Source organism: Xiphophorus couchianus, chromosome 19, assembly GCF_001444195.1.
Source record: "Xiphophorus couchianus chromosome 19, X_couchianus-1.0, whole genome shotgun sequence".
NCBI lineage: Eukaryota > Metazoa > Chordata > Actinopteri > Cyprinodontiformes > Poeciliidae > Xiphophorus > Xiphophorus couchianus.
The window spans coordinates 5842778-5859425 of record NC_040246.1 but is presented as its reverse complement, the minus strand read 5'-3'; the positions used below and the strand labels follow the sequence as shown (position 1 = coordinate 5859425).

At 39.3% G+C, this 16648-nt stretch overlaps 1 protein-coding gene across 1 annotated transcript in view; it reads left to right on the top strand.

Annotated features, from left to right (window-relative positions):
• grin3ba (glutamate receptor, ionotropic, N-methyl-D-aspartate 3Ba) overlaps nucleotides 1-16648 on the top strand; it is a 118301-nt gene that overhangs the window by 84164 nt on the left and 17489 nt on the right. Inside the window, exons 6-8 of the mRNA XM_028000127.1 lie at nucleotides 3730-3876; nucleotides 5133-5278; nucleotides 10328-10443. Of these exons, the coding sequence (XP_027855928.1) occupies nucleotides 3730-3876; nucleotides 5133-5278; nucleotides 10328-10443 (409 nt within the window). The remainder of the gene's footprint in view (nucleotides 1-3729; nucleotides 3877-5132; nucleotides 5279-10327; nucleotides 10444-16648) is intronic.

The following is a 16648-nucleotide window of genomic DNA, read 5'->3' as shown; positions in this document are numbered from 1 at the left end:
CTATAAACACAAGTAAAGAGAAACCTCTTCATATACCATCGATATAGACTAAAACAATAATATTAGTTGACACTTACAGGTGGTAAAATTCCTCTTGTAATTCCTGAATAAATTTAGAATACAAAGCTCTGACAAAGAAATGTGACTGCTTCTTGTCTGTTAATAAACATGCGGCGGCTGGTGAAGCAATCTAGCTTCCTGTACCTTGTTTCCATGTTATTTATTTGACATAAATATGTAAAGATATTAAATGCGCCTTTGCAATAACGGCGTTCTTCTGGAACGTGTCAGATTTGACAGATTGTGTCACACCCACAGTCACATTGGAGCGCACGTCCAACCACAAAGCGGATGAATGATGACTCCGTCCTCCCTGCATTCTTTGTTTTCCACGCAGCGACGCAGCTGTCCAAAAATCCATCATTATGAAAACCTGCGCTTGTGCTGTTGAAAGTTTCAAGCAGCAGCAAGTGTCATTTGCTAAAAATCGCGCCTGCCCCCCTTGTTGAGTTTGCAGCTAATCATGAAGTATTTTAAATGCATAATCACATGCTGTCCCTAAAGGAAGCTGCTCATAATAACCAAAGTGAAAGAGTTTGAAGGACTTTCCCAAAACCGAACGTGACGCTGGTGAAGGCCACAAGCCAAAACGACTCGGTCTGCTGATAACTTTGCTCCTCAAGTGTTGCTGAGTCTTCACCTCAAAGCGTTACTCTAAGGTCACACGTTCGATCTTTGCAGCAGCTAATGTGTCAGTTAACAGTTGTGTTCATTAGCAGTCTCAGGACCCGTTAAAATGTCCTTCAGTAGCTCCGTGAAACCCTTGGTGTCGAGCCAAACTGTGACGTTTTCTACACGCTCTGCCCTGTAGGTGAGGGAGGGCAAGTGAATCGATTGCTAACTGTAAAGTTCAGCTTTGATATTTGGTTTAATTCTTTCAGACATCCATTTGCTATCCCCAATTTGTTTTGGAGTGGGTTATGAGGTCCTGGCGCCCAGCCCAGCGAGAAGCAGAGTATACCTGGAGTGTTATTCCATTGTATTCAAGTGCTAATACAAACAGACAAGCATCAGTGCTTATAGTGAAATTGTAGACAAAGTAGGCAGACTGCTTCGAAATAACCTTTGGTGGTTTACATAATCAAAGGCCTTTGAGGCATCAATAAAGCAAAAAAAAAAAAAAAATGGTGATGTTGATGAAAAGATCTGAAATTTATTTCAAAGCAAAAAATGCATATGTCTGTCCGAGGTTTATGCTTAAAGTCAAACTGGTTGTCAGAGGTCAAAATAACCTTCTCTAGTATTTCAGACACGGTGCTGGCCAGCACTATAGTCCTACACTGCAAAACGTAGCCGTCTCATTTAGTTAAGTCCACTAACTACATTTCTTTAACACAACGAGGTGTAACAATTTTTAGATTTTGAACTCATCATTATGAGCTTTAAAAAGTGAAACTTACAGCTATCCATTGTGTTGACTACTTGAGAAATTTGTCAGCATATTATGTGTTGATTGACCTTGAGTCTATAAGTCCAAAGTTGAAAACAATAAGAGGCAGGAAAGTAAAACAAAACATTATTCATTGCGTCCACAACTGTGTACCAAATGTCTAAGTCTTCTGAATTAATTTGCTGTGCCATTCTCTGAAGAATATATATTACACATTACTCCTGTCATTTGACTTATGGTTCATTTTAGGCATGAAACAATTAAAAGTGCAACAGTACAAAATAGGGATTGTATTTTTCAACTAATTATTCATAATACATGTTCCCTTCTTGTACTGTGTGCACTCAAAGGGATGTCTTTAATATTTTTTATGTATTTCTTGAAATGTGTTTCTTTTTAAAGTTTAACACACACCGAGGGAGTCATTTTGACCAGACTATTTTTTTCAGCAGGCTGGTGACTTTTTCACTTAGACAGTTTATGACTTAAACTTTTTTTTTTTTTTTAGAAACTCCTCACAGCCTGCTGTCAGGGAATGTGGTTTATGACTCCTGTAAATAATATCAACCAGCAGGAGGTTGTGCACAGCTATTTTGCTTTAATCAGGAGTCACAATCTGTTACATTTCATAAGTGTCAATCAGAAAGACAATCAATGAAAATGGTTGCTATTTTTCATCTGTAGCAGATTGGATGCAATTAAAATCAACTTATATGGCATTTGAGAATTTTTATCATTACAAATCTTCATATTTCGTCTAACTACGTGACACAAAATGGCGTGGCAAATGGAAGTAGATGGAGATGAAATGTTAATGTGTGGTTATGAAATGGAACTGAAATTATTGCTTCTTTGTAAAATATGGATTTGTTTAGTGGGGCTTGTTTATCCTTTACTAATTTTATAGCTCGTCTTCTAAAATATTACATATTTAGCTCTGATGTTTTTTTATTTGTTCAGCTCAGTTCTTGTGCTTTATTGTCACTCATGGGGAAAACATAGTGCACAGCTTTAGTCAAAGTAGTCATAATCCGTACATCAGCACAATACTACATTCAATAACAAAAATAAAAATCACAATATGTTCTAAAATGTTAGAAAACGTGCCATGCTCGGTCAAAATTGGTTAAGAGCTTTAATTTGTGTAAACTAGAGTTCTTTTTATGAGAATATTGTCTTTATTTATTAAAGACTTTGTATTAGAAAGGCGATTCTTTCTAATACAAACAGCAGATAAACGGGTTCACATCTGCAGCTGTTTAACACTTCGATGGTAAAATCTGGGCAACTTTGCGAGAAAAAGAAACAAACTGTTTACAATGTTGTGCCAACAAATCTTCTAATCCTGAAGCTCTTTTTCCCCTCCTCTGCAAACACATTCAACTTGTGGAGACAAACAAGTATGTAGGCTAAGCCGTCAAACTGACTGAATTAGGTGTCTATTTTAAATCCTGCTTGATGAGCTTTTCATGCAACAATGCTGTATTTTTTTTTTTTTTTTTTTAGTTCTCATCAGCTGAGAGTTTGCTCGGAAAATGCTGCTTCCAGGTCTTTATTTAAATATGTTTGTATTCAGTAAATTAGAACAAGTTTGACAAGATTTATATCTTTCGTTCATTTAGAAAACACAATTTACATAAAACAGTGCTGAGTCGGCACTAAGACGCCACTTTTATTATTACATCTCTATTGTAGAGATGTAGGAGAGCTTTCCTAAGGACGACTTTCCTCCCCGAAAAATGCTAATTGGAAAATTATGCTCATAATGTGAAGTCTCACTTTATTCCCTTTTCAGTAAACCGACTAATTATGCTGAGTGTTCATCACCCTCTCCACGCTGTTGTGAAAGTGGGTTATAACCTTGTTTGTATAATTGATGTCCCATTAATCTCCAGCCTTTAAAACACTAGAAGTGAATTTATTTTCTTTCTTTTAAGTGGATTTTAATTGGTTCAGTAATTGAATGATTGCACATTTCAGGTGGTGAATTCCCCTAAGCAGGCGATTTAATGGAAAGATATGTCCGATATGCTGCAACAAAAACCCTTGCAGTTTCTTCTCTCAGTTTTGCTTTTACCGATTCCTTGGTGTCACAATTTGTGAATTTTAGGGGAGGAAAAACAGAGTTTGCATGGAGGTTTTATATTTAAAAAGGGGGTGGAGGGAGGCAAAAGACCATTTTTGACACAGTGTTAATTCTCCGTTTCTTCTTGAGCTACGATAGTTCAATCTTTTAGATTTGTTCAATTATTCATTCATCATCCGTCATCTCTCTGCAGACTCCTAAATGCTGGACGGGACGCTTCTTGATGAACCTCTGGGCTATTTTCTGCTTACTGGTCCTGTCCAGCTACACAGCCAACCTTGCTGCTGTTATGGTTGGAGAGAAAACCTTCGAGCAGGTTTCAGGAATTCACGACGAGAAGGTAAGGTGACGTGCAAGCTGCCAAATTTATAACTGGACGGTCTTTGACATACAACACACAGCTGTAGTGGTCTAGAAAGGTATTTATACCACTCTTACTGTTCCCAACTTAGCCAGCATGACAGACTTGAATGTGTTTTATTATGATAAACACAAAACAGTGCATTGTTTTTTTTTTTCTGAATTAAAGGGAAAATTGTATCCATATATAATTACTCCTATTCAATTGAATTACCCTGAAAAAAAAATCCAGTGCATTAATTTACCTTCAGAAGTCACCAATTGCAATAGTAAATAAAGCCCATCTGTGTGCAACTTAATCTCAGTATAAACCCATCTGTTGTGTGAAAGTCTATGAGGTTCGTTAAAGAACAAAAGAGAACAAACAGTATCATGAAGACTAAGGTATACACCAGACAGATCAGGGAAAACATTTATAACAGTTACAATATCCTAAGTTTGAACGTCTCATGTTCGACCAATTCATGCTCCAAATCTTGAAAGAAGATGGTTAAAACTTCAAACTCAGTTTGAAGTTTTGAAGACACGGCAGTCCTAAACTCACAAGCAAAGAAGATCAGTGGTGTTTAATACCAGGGAACTCTGGAAGAAAGCCTGATAGAGGAAGCAATAAGTGAGTGACTGGGTTGGACATTCATCTTCCTAAAGGACAATATCCCTAAACAAACAGCGAACGTTTCGATGGAATGGCTTAGCGCAAAGCATATCCACATGCAGTCAAAGTGTACAGTTAACAGGTAATTTGTTGCAATATATCAACATTAACGTTAAGTTCCAATCTGACTGAACTTTTGCAGTTTTGCAAAGAAGACTCAGCTAGACCGTTGCGCCCTAGATAAGGAAAGCTGTTAAAAACAAAAAACAAGACAAAATGCTAGGAGCTGTAACTGCAGGGGAAAGTCGTTCCTCAAGCACTGACTCGGAGGGCAGACTACATTATGTTTAAAAGACATTTTCAGAGTTTTGTGGTACAATATGTCCACCATGTGCTGCTTTGTTTTTGACAAAGACACAATAAAAAAGGTGACAGTTGTAGACAAAAAGTGAAAAATGCTCAAGGGGGAAGGAGCAGAATAATTTGTCAAGCATTGCTGCTTTTCGCATCCCTGTTCCATTTTCGGGTGAGTTTGGAGTCGGCGTGAATTTCTCCTCAAGTTCCATCACTTTTCTCTTTTACTTCTACATTACCATCTCGCCGTTATTCTTCACCATCCTCTTCCTGTGTCGCTCCCCCAGCTGCACCATCCCTCTCTGGGCTTCCGTTTTGGGACGGTGAGGGAGAGCAGCGCCGAGGACTACATGAAGAAGAGTTTCCCAGAGATGCACGACTACATGAGACGCTACAACCAACCCACAACGCCAGAGGGTGTGCACATGCTAAAGTAAGGGTTAAAGCATGCCCTTTTATACCCTTGAGTCCAAACATTCTTGTGTGTGTTGCGTCTGCTCACCCTACTTCGCCACATCTGTTTTGGAGCAGTTCTATTATGTCCTAAAGATTCGTTTTGAATTTCAAAGAGAGAAGTCAAAGGCTAGATGTGTTTTTGTAGGTTTTGTGAGATTTGTTGCCATTTTTCCGCCCGAAGCAATGTTCCCTCTAATCCATTTTTCTGTGTTTTCTTATTAAGAGAACACGGTACTTTGCAATTGCGCCTGTCAAAGATACAAACGAACACCCGTTGATGTATGCATTCGCACTCCGCATTAACATGACCTTTTTTTTTTTCTTTGTTTTTTAAAACCCATTTCAAATAAAGGTATAAGTGAGGTAAAGCTAGACATAAATTGCATTGACAACATGCTTTCAATGGAGGGGGGAAAATGGTTTTCTTATTCATAATGAGTTTTGGAAAATAGGAATGAATGCAAGTCAGGGCCAGACTGATGTAATTATCGCTGGGAAGGAACGGTTCGGTGGGATGCTGAATGGGGACAGAAAGCAGATGAAAGCAGGGAGGCAGGGCATGTTTATTTTTAAAGTTTACGTAATTCACAAGGGCTGCAAAAGTGATTTGTATACGGCATTAAAAAACGTAAAGCAGATGAAACACAAAGGTGCTAAAAAACTAATATTTTCAGCCGGGAGAAAAAGGTTTATGTAACTGCGGGACCCTGTCCTGTAGGGGCCAGCTGAAATATGGACTTAGAGGACCCCTGCATCTAAATATATTCACACTGGTAGGTCTGTTCTGTGGAGTTTGTTTTTGGACGCTGGGAGAAAGCCAGAGTACCTGTGGAAACCCCACATGAGCACAAGAAGGACATTCGAATTCTAAACAGAAAGGGCCACAGCTGGGATTTGATCCCGTGACCTTCCTGCTGTAGCACACTGCTAAGCACCACCATGCTGGCAGATTTCTGTACATGCATGGGCATCTATTTAAAGAATTCTTCGAAGATACACACATTCACTGGCCATTCAACCAACAAATTACAAGGCAGCAACTCATTTCACTGACGTTTAAATCAAGTATCAGAATGAGCAATAAAGGGACTTAGGTGACCTTGAACAGAAATAAACGTAATATAGCCATATATATATTTATACATTGCTGATCTATAGAAATCATTTGCAGAAAAGCATCTAAAAAACAATGACCCCTAAAAACAAACAAACAAACAAAAAAGATTAAGTGAGTGACACTGTGAGGATTTGGGTTTTCTGTGTGTTTATTTAGTTCCTGTGTCTCTTGTCCACCCCTTGATTGATCCCAGCTATGCCCTATTTCCCCTGATTACCTTCCCTGTTTATTTATGCCCACCTATGTCTGTCGGGTCCTAGTTGAATGTCGAATGTTGTGCATCAGAAGTCGTGTGCATGTCCCAATTGCTACCAGAGTCAGAGCTTTGCCGCTGCTCACCTGTGCTGCCTGGACTTTTGCGCATCAATTCTTCATTAAAACCCTTAATTTTCCGCCGTATCTGGGTCCTGCCGCGTCCACCTCTCTACACAATTGACGACAAATAGGTGTGTGGTCAAAAATGCTTTGTAGATGTCAGATAAGAATTGCAGAATGGTTCAAGAAGACAAAAATACACAATTAGCTCAATTGGTCACTCGTAAACAACCAAAGTACGCAGAAAACATAGATGGGCTACAGCAGCAATGGACCGCCTCCGATTGGCTAAACGTGATGGCTACAATTTGCATAGGCTCACTAAAATTGAACAAATTAGGAAAAAGTTTCCTGAAAATATTAGGCTTTTTTTGTCATCAAATCTGTATTAAAGTCAGATACAAAACAATATGACAAATACATTCAGAAGAACCCTTACATTTTAATGTGATAGAAGAAAAAAATAAAATAAAGGATTATAAGACAAATTGCCTGATAGGATGAGATTCCATATTAGCTGCAAGATTCAGATGCTAGAATTTAAGGCACCGCATCAAAGTGTGTGGCTGTTCACAGGTTGTCTGGGATACTTTCTTGCCCCCCTTTGAGCTCCTCAGGGCAGGCTGATGATTTTTAAACAACACAGCCAATACCCGAGTATTTTTGCTGACAAGGGCCATGCCTTTATAGCCTGTGTAGCCCTGGATACTTGTGGTAGGATAAGTTCAAGTCTCAATCTGGTTTCTTGAACAAAATGAGTTCACAATACTCTAATGGCCTCCAGATCTCAATTCCATGGAGCACTTTTGGCATGTTGTGGAATGAAATATTCACATCATGGATATTCAGCCGAGAACTCTGTTGCAACTCTGTGACGCTTTCATGTCGATGTAAACCAAAATCTTTAAAGTTTTTGACAAGTTGAATGTATACCAAGAATATTTAAGGCAGTTTCAAAGGCAGTGGAGTTCAACTCGGTACCTGCAAAGTTGACCTAATTTAGCGTGCGAGTTTATAATTTGCCTTCTTCGAAAGTTAAGACACCTGTTAAGAGTACGCCATCATTTATTTATTAGACTTCTTGATCTGGGACCCGAATTCTAGTTTAGTACCACAAGCAAGCTATTGTGAAATGGTATGACAATAAAATTCCTTGAATCCTTGAAACGTGAGAGCATCAGTCTCAGAAATCAGCCTTCATTTAACCTTCTTGATACCTCTTTGAGAGCCTTGCTCTCTCTCACTTTTTTGCAGCCTTAATTAACAGCACCTACGTCCTAGAATACACAGTTCTCTTTTCAACAACCTTTTTCTCTATGCTTTCTCCAGCTGCCTTTTAGCTTTGAACGCTTTTCAAACAGTACCAGATCCTACTGCCAACTCTCGTCGGTGTTAGTGGAGCCTGGCATGGCATCGCTTCGGGTTTTATGTTCTCCGATCTGAAAAAGATTAGATTTTTGGGAGGGTGGGAACCAGTCAAGCTAAACATCAACTGACTCTGGTCACCAGATGATTTCTGGGTTTGGTTCTTCTTTAATGATGACTCAAATACATCAAAGAAAGACAAAGAGAAGCATTTTGATGCAGAGGTGACTGTCTTTGGTAATTCAGATCAACTCTTTGCTAAATTTCTATGGAACAAGTGGATACCTGACTCTGGCACTACCTACCTTGGTCTAGCATTAAACCTGCCTTGGTGAAGAAACGTCACATGAACCTTATTAAAACATATACTTTTAATAAACTGTAAAAGTCAGTATATTTTGAAAATATTTAATCATATTTTTATGTTCTTTGGCATCAGCTCATGACGCTTTTCAGCTGAACATAAACACTCAAGCATGCATTACATACCACCTCCACAATCTCTGCTTTGATCATATTCCTGTTATGATGTTGATTTTGAACATGTAAACAGCTATTTTGAGCTCACTGTACCTGAGTTTTACACCAACACATCTAGCACATCTCAGTTCTGTAACCTAGCAGGGCAGCCGATGTGCTGGTTTCTGAGCCGCTTTGCCAGTTTCTTCAAAAGTTTGGCTTATCCTGCTGATTGTTGTGACAGTAAAGAAGGATGAAAGTGACAATACTGAAACCCTTCAAAGTCTTCAACTTTATTGAACCTGTAGATCAGTGCATAAATTCTTCCTTCATCATCTTAAAATTTTCAAATAAACCGTATCGCGAGTTAGGTAGCGAAGACTCTCAAGGTTTCATAACTTATTCCGTAACATCTGTCAGGACAGCCTTCAAAAGCTTCACGGAAAACTAGCGGAATGAACACAGAATGCAAGGATTTAAAAAGTAAGTTTGGACCGGCTACATGCAGCATTGAAGACAGATGATGCTATAACCGTACATGCACTTGTCAGAGGCGCTGCCTGCTGCATAAAGCACCAGCAGAGATGCGGAGATGGAGCATGTGCTGACTTTGTGATACCAGTGGGAAGAAACAAAGCGCTTGTTCAGAAAAAGAGGATGATGAAGGTGCTGTTTACTTGTGTGCAAGGCAAAGCTGAATTGTAAGACACAGCAGCGCAGGGAGCCCGAGTTGGAATGTAAAATACTGTGTTGGCACAACTACTGACCCCAATACTGCTCACAAATCTTAGAGAGAAGAAAAACCCAATCCTTCCTTGGCTACTTATACATATTTACACATATGTAGAGGGCTCAGAAAATAACTTGCACACACTCCACCTGTGCACACACTTGAAACATGCCTTTCTGGCTGTCGTCTTTCATGCATTTGCGTGCACACGCGCGCTCATACAACGGCAAACTCAATTCTTATTCCAAGGCCATGCATCGGGTGAATTCCGACCCTCTTTAGTCCCGTAAGTTGTCTCTATCCTCTCTGCTCCCCGCGCCTCATATTTGACAGGCCTAGACATCGAAAAACAGACTTTCCATCTTTGCCAGGAAGGCAAAGACTTTGTAAAGTCAACCTTTTGTGTGGAGACTCATGTCCTGAATAGCAAGTTCCTGGAAATTTGATCAGGCTGGGGTGAATTTTTATTTCTTTTTTTTTACCAATAGACCGTAACAATATGTTTTCACGTGTATGCACTTATGTAAATTTAACGATCTCGCAGTAGAACCTGGGTGTGTATGGGCTTATGTTGAAAAAGTGCATGTCTTTATCTTAGAGAAGCAAGTATATTTTTCAGACTCTGAGTGTTGTGCATCCTTAACCACAGCCACAGCAGTGGTCAGCAGCACGGGGACGGTCTGTAATTAGGGGTCAATTAGGGTCGATTGGATCAATATCGCTGGAGCAGGAGAGTCCTCTGCAGAGTGTATAATGCCTTATCAGTCTGTTGCAGAGCCTGTTGGTTTAGGTAATGATATATGTGTTTACAAAGTGTATTGGAGCATGGTTAATCTAATCCTCCCTATAAATGACGAGCTGACATGACAGCCTCACATTCCGAATCGTGGGAATCAGGGTTGAGGAGAACTCAATCTGGCGTATGTTTATATTTACTTTTCTTACAGATTAGAGGTCTTTAATTAATCCGTCACTGTCTCTCTCGCTGTTTCTCTTCCTCTTTTTCTTCTTGTTGTTATGTGTGTGTGTTGGTGGTGAAGGACAGATCCTCCGGCTCTGGATGCATTCATCATGGATAAAGCCCTGCTCGACTTTGAGGTCTCCATTGATGCAGACTGCAAGCTGCTCACAGTGGGGAAGCCTTTTGCCATTGAAGGTACACACGCCAGCAGACTCACACACTTGTTTATATGACTTGCAAGACATTTTTATTGACCAGCGGTCAGGAACTCCCCCTACCCCCCCGCCAGTGTTTTGCAAAATTATTTTTTCTGGCCCTCTCTTGATCTTATCACATTTTTTTTTTACATTTTTTATTTAAGTTGGGTGGCTTACTTTAAAAACAACATCACAGGGCTTATCTGAACTTTGATCTAACTAAATGTTTGATTTCTAATGAGGGATCAAAACAATTTTGAGGCTTAATTTCATTAAAAGTTAGACTGTTTGAACACCCGCTTCGTCGTCACACGACTTTGGTGGAGCAATGATCACAAAATATCTATCGTGACGACAATCTCTCCATAATTAATACATTGAAGATAAAAATCAGACTTTCCAATTCACTCGTCAGGGTTCAGTTTTCTGCTTTTCCACCTGCAGTGCCAGTCAGAAGTATAGTTATGCTCATAATTTTTAAACTTTGGGAATTTAATAATACAGTACATTTGAACTGATTTTTTTTTATCCATGTGAGAATCTTTATACCACCAAAAATATTCAAAAATAATAATTAGATGCACAAATTTGAATTCATAATGGATATCTAATCAACACATGGTGGGATATATATATATACATACAGCTCTGGAAAAACTTAAGAGACCACTAAAAATGATCAGTTTCTTTGATTTTACGTTTTACAGTTATATGTTTAAGTAAAGTGAACATTGTTCTTTTATTCTATGAGCTAGTAACAACATGTCCCTGAAATTTCAAGCAAAAATGTTGTATTTATTTGCAAAAAATGAGAAATGGTCAAAAAAACACTAAAGAAATGCAGTGCTTTCAGACCTCAAATACTCAAAAAAAAAAAAAAAACTAGTCCATATTCATTTAGAAACAACAATATTAATGCTTTAACTCAGGAAGAGTTCAGAAATCAATGTGTGTTGGAATAACCAGGAGGTTTTCAATGGGGTTCAGTGCAGAGGTCTCTTCATTTTTTCCAGAGCTGTACATCTCCACTAATGTTTGAATAAGCAGGCCTTAGTAGGTTGCAGAGAAACGACATCCTTTTGTTGTCATCAACAAGCTTCTTGTATAATTTTGCCTGGTTTTTGGTCACCTCTCAAAAATGTTTTAATTCACTTTAAATTGTTTAGTTTCTGGACTGCACAGCAAAAAGGCTCTTGATTTGAATCCTGGCCATCTTTCTGGGTGGAACTTGAGTGTTCTCTCTACTGGATATATGGGGTATATATGCAATTGTAGTCTTGTAAGTGTGTGTGTGTGTGTGAGAGTCTGTGGCAGTGTATGACAAGGAAAAAAATTGGGGTTTCTTTGTCCTAAAGTGCACCGCATAAAGATAAACTAGGCTGACATTAGGCTTCTGTCAGTCCTTATACAGTAGAAGGCTTAAAAGAGAGGTTTGTTACAGAAAATGAAATATTTTAAATTAACTCTACCAATTCTTCCAAGAAGAGTTAATCTAATATTCAGCAAGAGGATTTTCAGAAGTTTGTTGTCTATAAAAATAGTGTGGTTGAGGAGCAACATGCTAAGATACCGTACATTTGTCACAATATGAGAAAGGATGTATGTCTGTTTTTGAACCTGTCCGTGTAATTTTGACCTTGGATTGGTAAAGAAACCACCACAACAAATGTTGATCTAATTATCTTGTTCAAAATTAATTGAAGTTGTTTGTCGGGAGATCAGTCCACCACAAAAACAGTTACATTGCTCTATTAAAAGCTTAACTGCTAACCAGCATTTTAAAGACGGCATATCTGTATTCACAGAGTGAAGGATGGCTATCTATCTCATACTCACTCACACATTCATCTTAAGAAAGATCAGTTTTCTGCTGTGAGCTCACGCAAAGATCAAGATCAAATGCTGTAGTCAGCAACATGACTGACAGGATAACAAGTGTGTGAGCTTATAATGCCCACGGGGTACTCGGCCATCTATTATTAATAAGACAATGTTAGACAAGAAGACTTTGGACTTAATGATCACAAGTTAGACTAACAGCAAACCAGCCATAAGGCCCATAAACAAATCCATAGCCAGACAGGAAACACCTAATGACCCGCATAGGGGTTTAGTGTATGCAAGTTCTTCCTCAGTGCTACATGCATGTGTGGATTTCTGCATGTTGGTGTGTAAGAATAAGTGTATTTGTTTATCAACTTGTGTGTGCGTGGGCGTGGGGGTGTGTGTGGGCGTGTGTGTGTGTGGGCATGTGCGTGTGTGGGCATGTGCGTGTGTGTGTGTGTGTGTGTCCCAGTGCCATTCTTGCTTTGAGACTTTCGGGCGAGGACATTTATTCACAGCTGAGGTCTTCACTTTTGTTCTATTTGATAATCACAGTGTTTTCCATGGCATGAATGGGGAAAAAGAACCTGGAATACTACCAAGATGCTTCCAACAAGCATTTCATGCAGCTCCCAAACCTATGGGTTAAGCGGTAAACACACTACTTTCTCCCTTCTTGTTATCACTCTAAAACCTCTGATTACAAATTTTGAAAAAATGCTATAAATATTACGTTAAGGCTCTTATTTTACGTTCACATGAGACGTTTTTGCACCGCAGGACCTTATTCTAGGAACCAGGTTCAAGGTTTCCCCCAGAAAACTTGCTAAGCCCGGTGGTTGGGTGCCAGCAGGGCAGTCATTCATCCAGCAGCCCATTGTGTTTTTGAGTTAACAAATGTTTAAAGCTGACAGGAAATTTGAGAATAGCACTTTATAATTCTGTGTTATTGGAAGAATAATACCTGAACACCAACTATATAGTCTTAAAAAATGCAAACATTTAAAAAAAATACTTAAGTAAATAAGCAATCCTTAACCTGTTGGGGGCACAAGTAAAGCCTGGTGGCCCGCCAGGTTAGTTTTGACCAAATCAGGTTAGCAAGACGGACATTTACCCCAGAGGAAGTGGGTTTAATTCTGCACTGAATCATTGGCGTTGAGCCTTGTGGTGGGAGTTTGCTAACAGTTTTTGTAATTGTTTAAATACCACCTCAAATTATATATTAGTCATCTTTCAATTTAAACTTCTCCATACATTACAAAACATTCTTTTTAGAAAGCTTGCAGATAACCCTGAGCATCTTGTTCATAAGACTGTTTTACAACAACAGATTGTCTTCAACTCAAAGTTTCTTCAGCTCTGCTGTAATAAAAACAACTACAGGAGGTCCTTCCTACCCACAGACAGCAGCATCTACAGCAAATGTTTAAAGAAACTTGGACAAAATTGTTTAGCACATGTTTTCCAAAACAAATTTCTCCTATGGGGACAATAAAACACACCTAAAGACTTACAAGAACATTTAATTTCCCTTTGGAATTAAGTATTTTTGAGGTGAACTGAATAGTGGTTTAGACAACAATGAAACTCAGCTGGTAATGTTCCAGTGCAAATTCAATTATACTAGAATCAGCTAAACCAAACACAGATATTACTTTAAAAACATACAAGTGAAGTCTTAACTTTCAGACATTAGAATGAATACATTGATCAATGTTACTTTATTGGATTTTAATTGAGACATGTTGGGTTTTTATTTACACTTTTATTTACACCTAAGTAAAATAATAATGATTATACCAAAGGGACAAAATAACATTATGGTTCCATCAATAATAGCAGGTTGTCTAGGTCCTGAAGCCAGATTATAATACTACCTCCACTACATTTGGTATGTGTTTCATAAGCCCATACAATATTGTGCCCAAAATTTTGGATATCATTAATGTTTTTTGGGGGGGTGAGGAGGATTTAAAAAAATGTTTTTTTGAAGGGGTGGCAGTCATTATTTGTTTGACCTTGGAACTTTCCAAGAACTTGGATTTCTTTTCTACACAGATGTATTTGTCACCTCAAGGATAATTGATTGATGTGTTCTTGTAGTAATTTTGGCTGGCAGGCCACAAGTTTTATCATTCCATGTTTTCTCATTTTGTGTACAGAGACTCATTGTGGTTCACTGCAATCTCAAAGTCTTACAAATAACTTTTTAAACCTTTCCATCTGAGAGATGTCAGCGACTTTGATTCTCGTATGTTCATGAATGATGCATTGGCTTTTAAGATCATTTAGCCTACTTTATGTTGTCAGACAGGTTCTTTCTGAGATCTATGGCAAAAAAGAAAACAAAAATCTGCAAGAGGGCTAATACTTCTTTACCGAACAATGTCGACGGTTCTGAAAGACAAGTATATTTGAATTTCCAGACAGTTTTACAAATATTAAACTTAAAACACTTTTTTTTTTATTCTGTTTGTATGGTGATTAATGGTTGATCTGATTTAGATTCAAGCAAGTTGTTCAGCTGTAATACTTTCACGACCTACACACACGTGCAGAGCAGTGGACTGTGTCGCTTTAAGAAACAAAAGGCTGCTGACGACCTGCAAGAGAAGATCATGTCCTCTGTCTAATAACAGCCAGCCTCTCTTTCACTCTGTTAAATGAAAAGCTATCATTCAGAGTTTTACATTATTCTAGTCACATGCCATTTGCACTTATACGCCTCGTGAAGGTGACTTTGACCTGAAATTTCAGCTCACAGAACAAATTTATTAAATATGTCAAAACTGTTAACTTGTAACCCCCACTCAGCTCGTCTCACGCGGAGGCTCCTGCAGGGATGGGGCGAGCGTGCGTGTTTGTGTCAGTCTTCACATCGCCGAGACATGCAGATACTACTAGTAAGGGTGCCACGTGGGAGCAAACACTTTGTTGCACCTTCTCTGTCACTCAGAGCGTAGCCTCAGAAAGACCCCGCTCCCGCATTCCCTTGCTTGGTGTACCACTGTTGTGCGCCGGAGAATATCTACTCCTTTCTTCGCTGCACACAATAAAGCGAGTTAAGAAGCGCCGTTGTTGCAGCGCTCTTGATCGCAGAGGTAAGCCAGGTCTCATTGGTATGTAGAACGGGTTAGTTTGATGACTGCATGATTCATATTCCGTGTGAAAAAGCAGGCTAAAGGAATCTACTTTGGGCATCAGTGGTTATTTACCCTTACAGTGTGAGTGAGGAGGATGGGAGTGAATACCTCAATAAATCTTAGCAGTGTTAGAAGAATGAGCAGGAAATGACCCAGACAGGAAACGGGGGAAAAGACAAGGAAGAAGAAGAAGGAAAAAAAGAAAGGGCAGCGCATGAGATGGAAGAAGATGGGGAAAAAAAAAACAAAAAAATAACCCAACAAAGGCGATGAAAACGGGGGCCGACTGAGGTTGGAGTCAGCCATGAGAAGGAGATAGAGGGCTTTCATTTGCCCACTGCCAGCCCTGCGCCTTTCTGCACAGAAAGTGATAAAAGAGCCAGCCAACAGAGTCCCCTAATCAAGACAAACCTTTACCCCAAGCAGATGGACTGAGGCAGGAAAGAGAGGGAAAAGTAGGAGGCAAAGAAAGAGAGGAAGCGTTATTTGGTCCATCTGTGGAAGGATTTATGGAGTGGTTTGTGGTCAGGAGATACAGGGAGCCAGAAGAATTGGGAGTGTGCAGTTGCTGCAGGCAAGGTGCTCAGCTGAAATCTTCTGGCTGCTTAGCTGGAGAGAGATGCGGGGGTGTCGCTGTGTGTCTGTTTCCTCTGAATGCTGCTGGGAGATGTTTACGACAGCCTAGACACACCCCATTAATAACATTGCCACTGAGCGCGGGGCGGCTCGCTGCTGCTGCTGTTTCGTATGTGTGTGTAGGTGTGTTTGTGAACGTGTCTTCTTCCTCTGCGCACAAGCGCACCATTCAAGTTCAGCCAAGCAGCACGGAGTACGTCTGAAGATCAAAATAAGGATGGGAGAGGACTTTGTTACCAGGGCTAAGGCTGTCATTGGTTGGGCAGCTCACGTCTGACGCGGGCAAATACACGGACACCTTTGTCTGTTTCTGTGGCTGGAATTCCAGAGACTCTGATCAAAAGAAACATAAAGCAAAATTTTAAGAGGATTTAAACAGGTGTGGTAAAAAAAAAAAAAAACAATGTCCAAAACATCCTGATTACAAGTTTAAAATTTAAAATGAGCTTAGCCCATTTTCAAAATTTCTTTGCCCTATTTTATGACTTTGTTCATGTATCATTAAGAATAATAAGGCCAAAAATTATTCATGCTGGGGATTGTGACTGAAGGTGAAGCCAAAAGGCTTGATTTTCTTTTTTTTTATTCATGCATTTG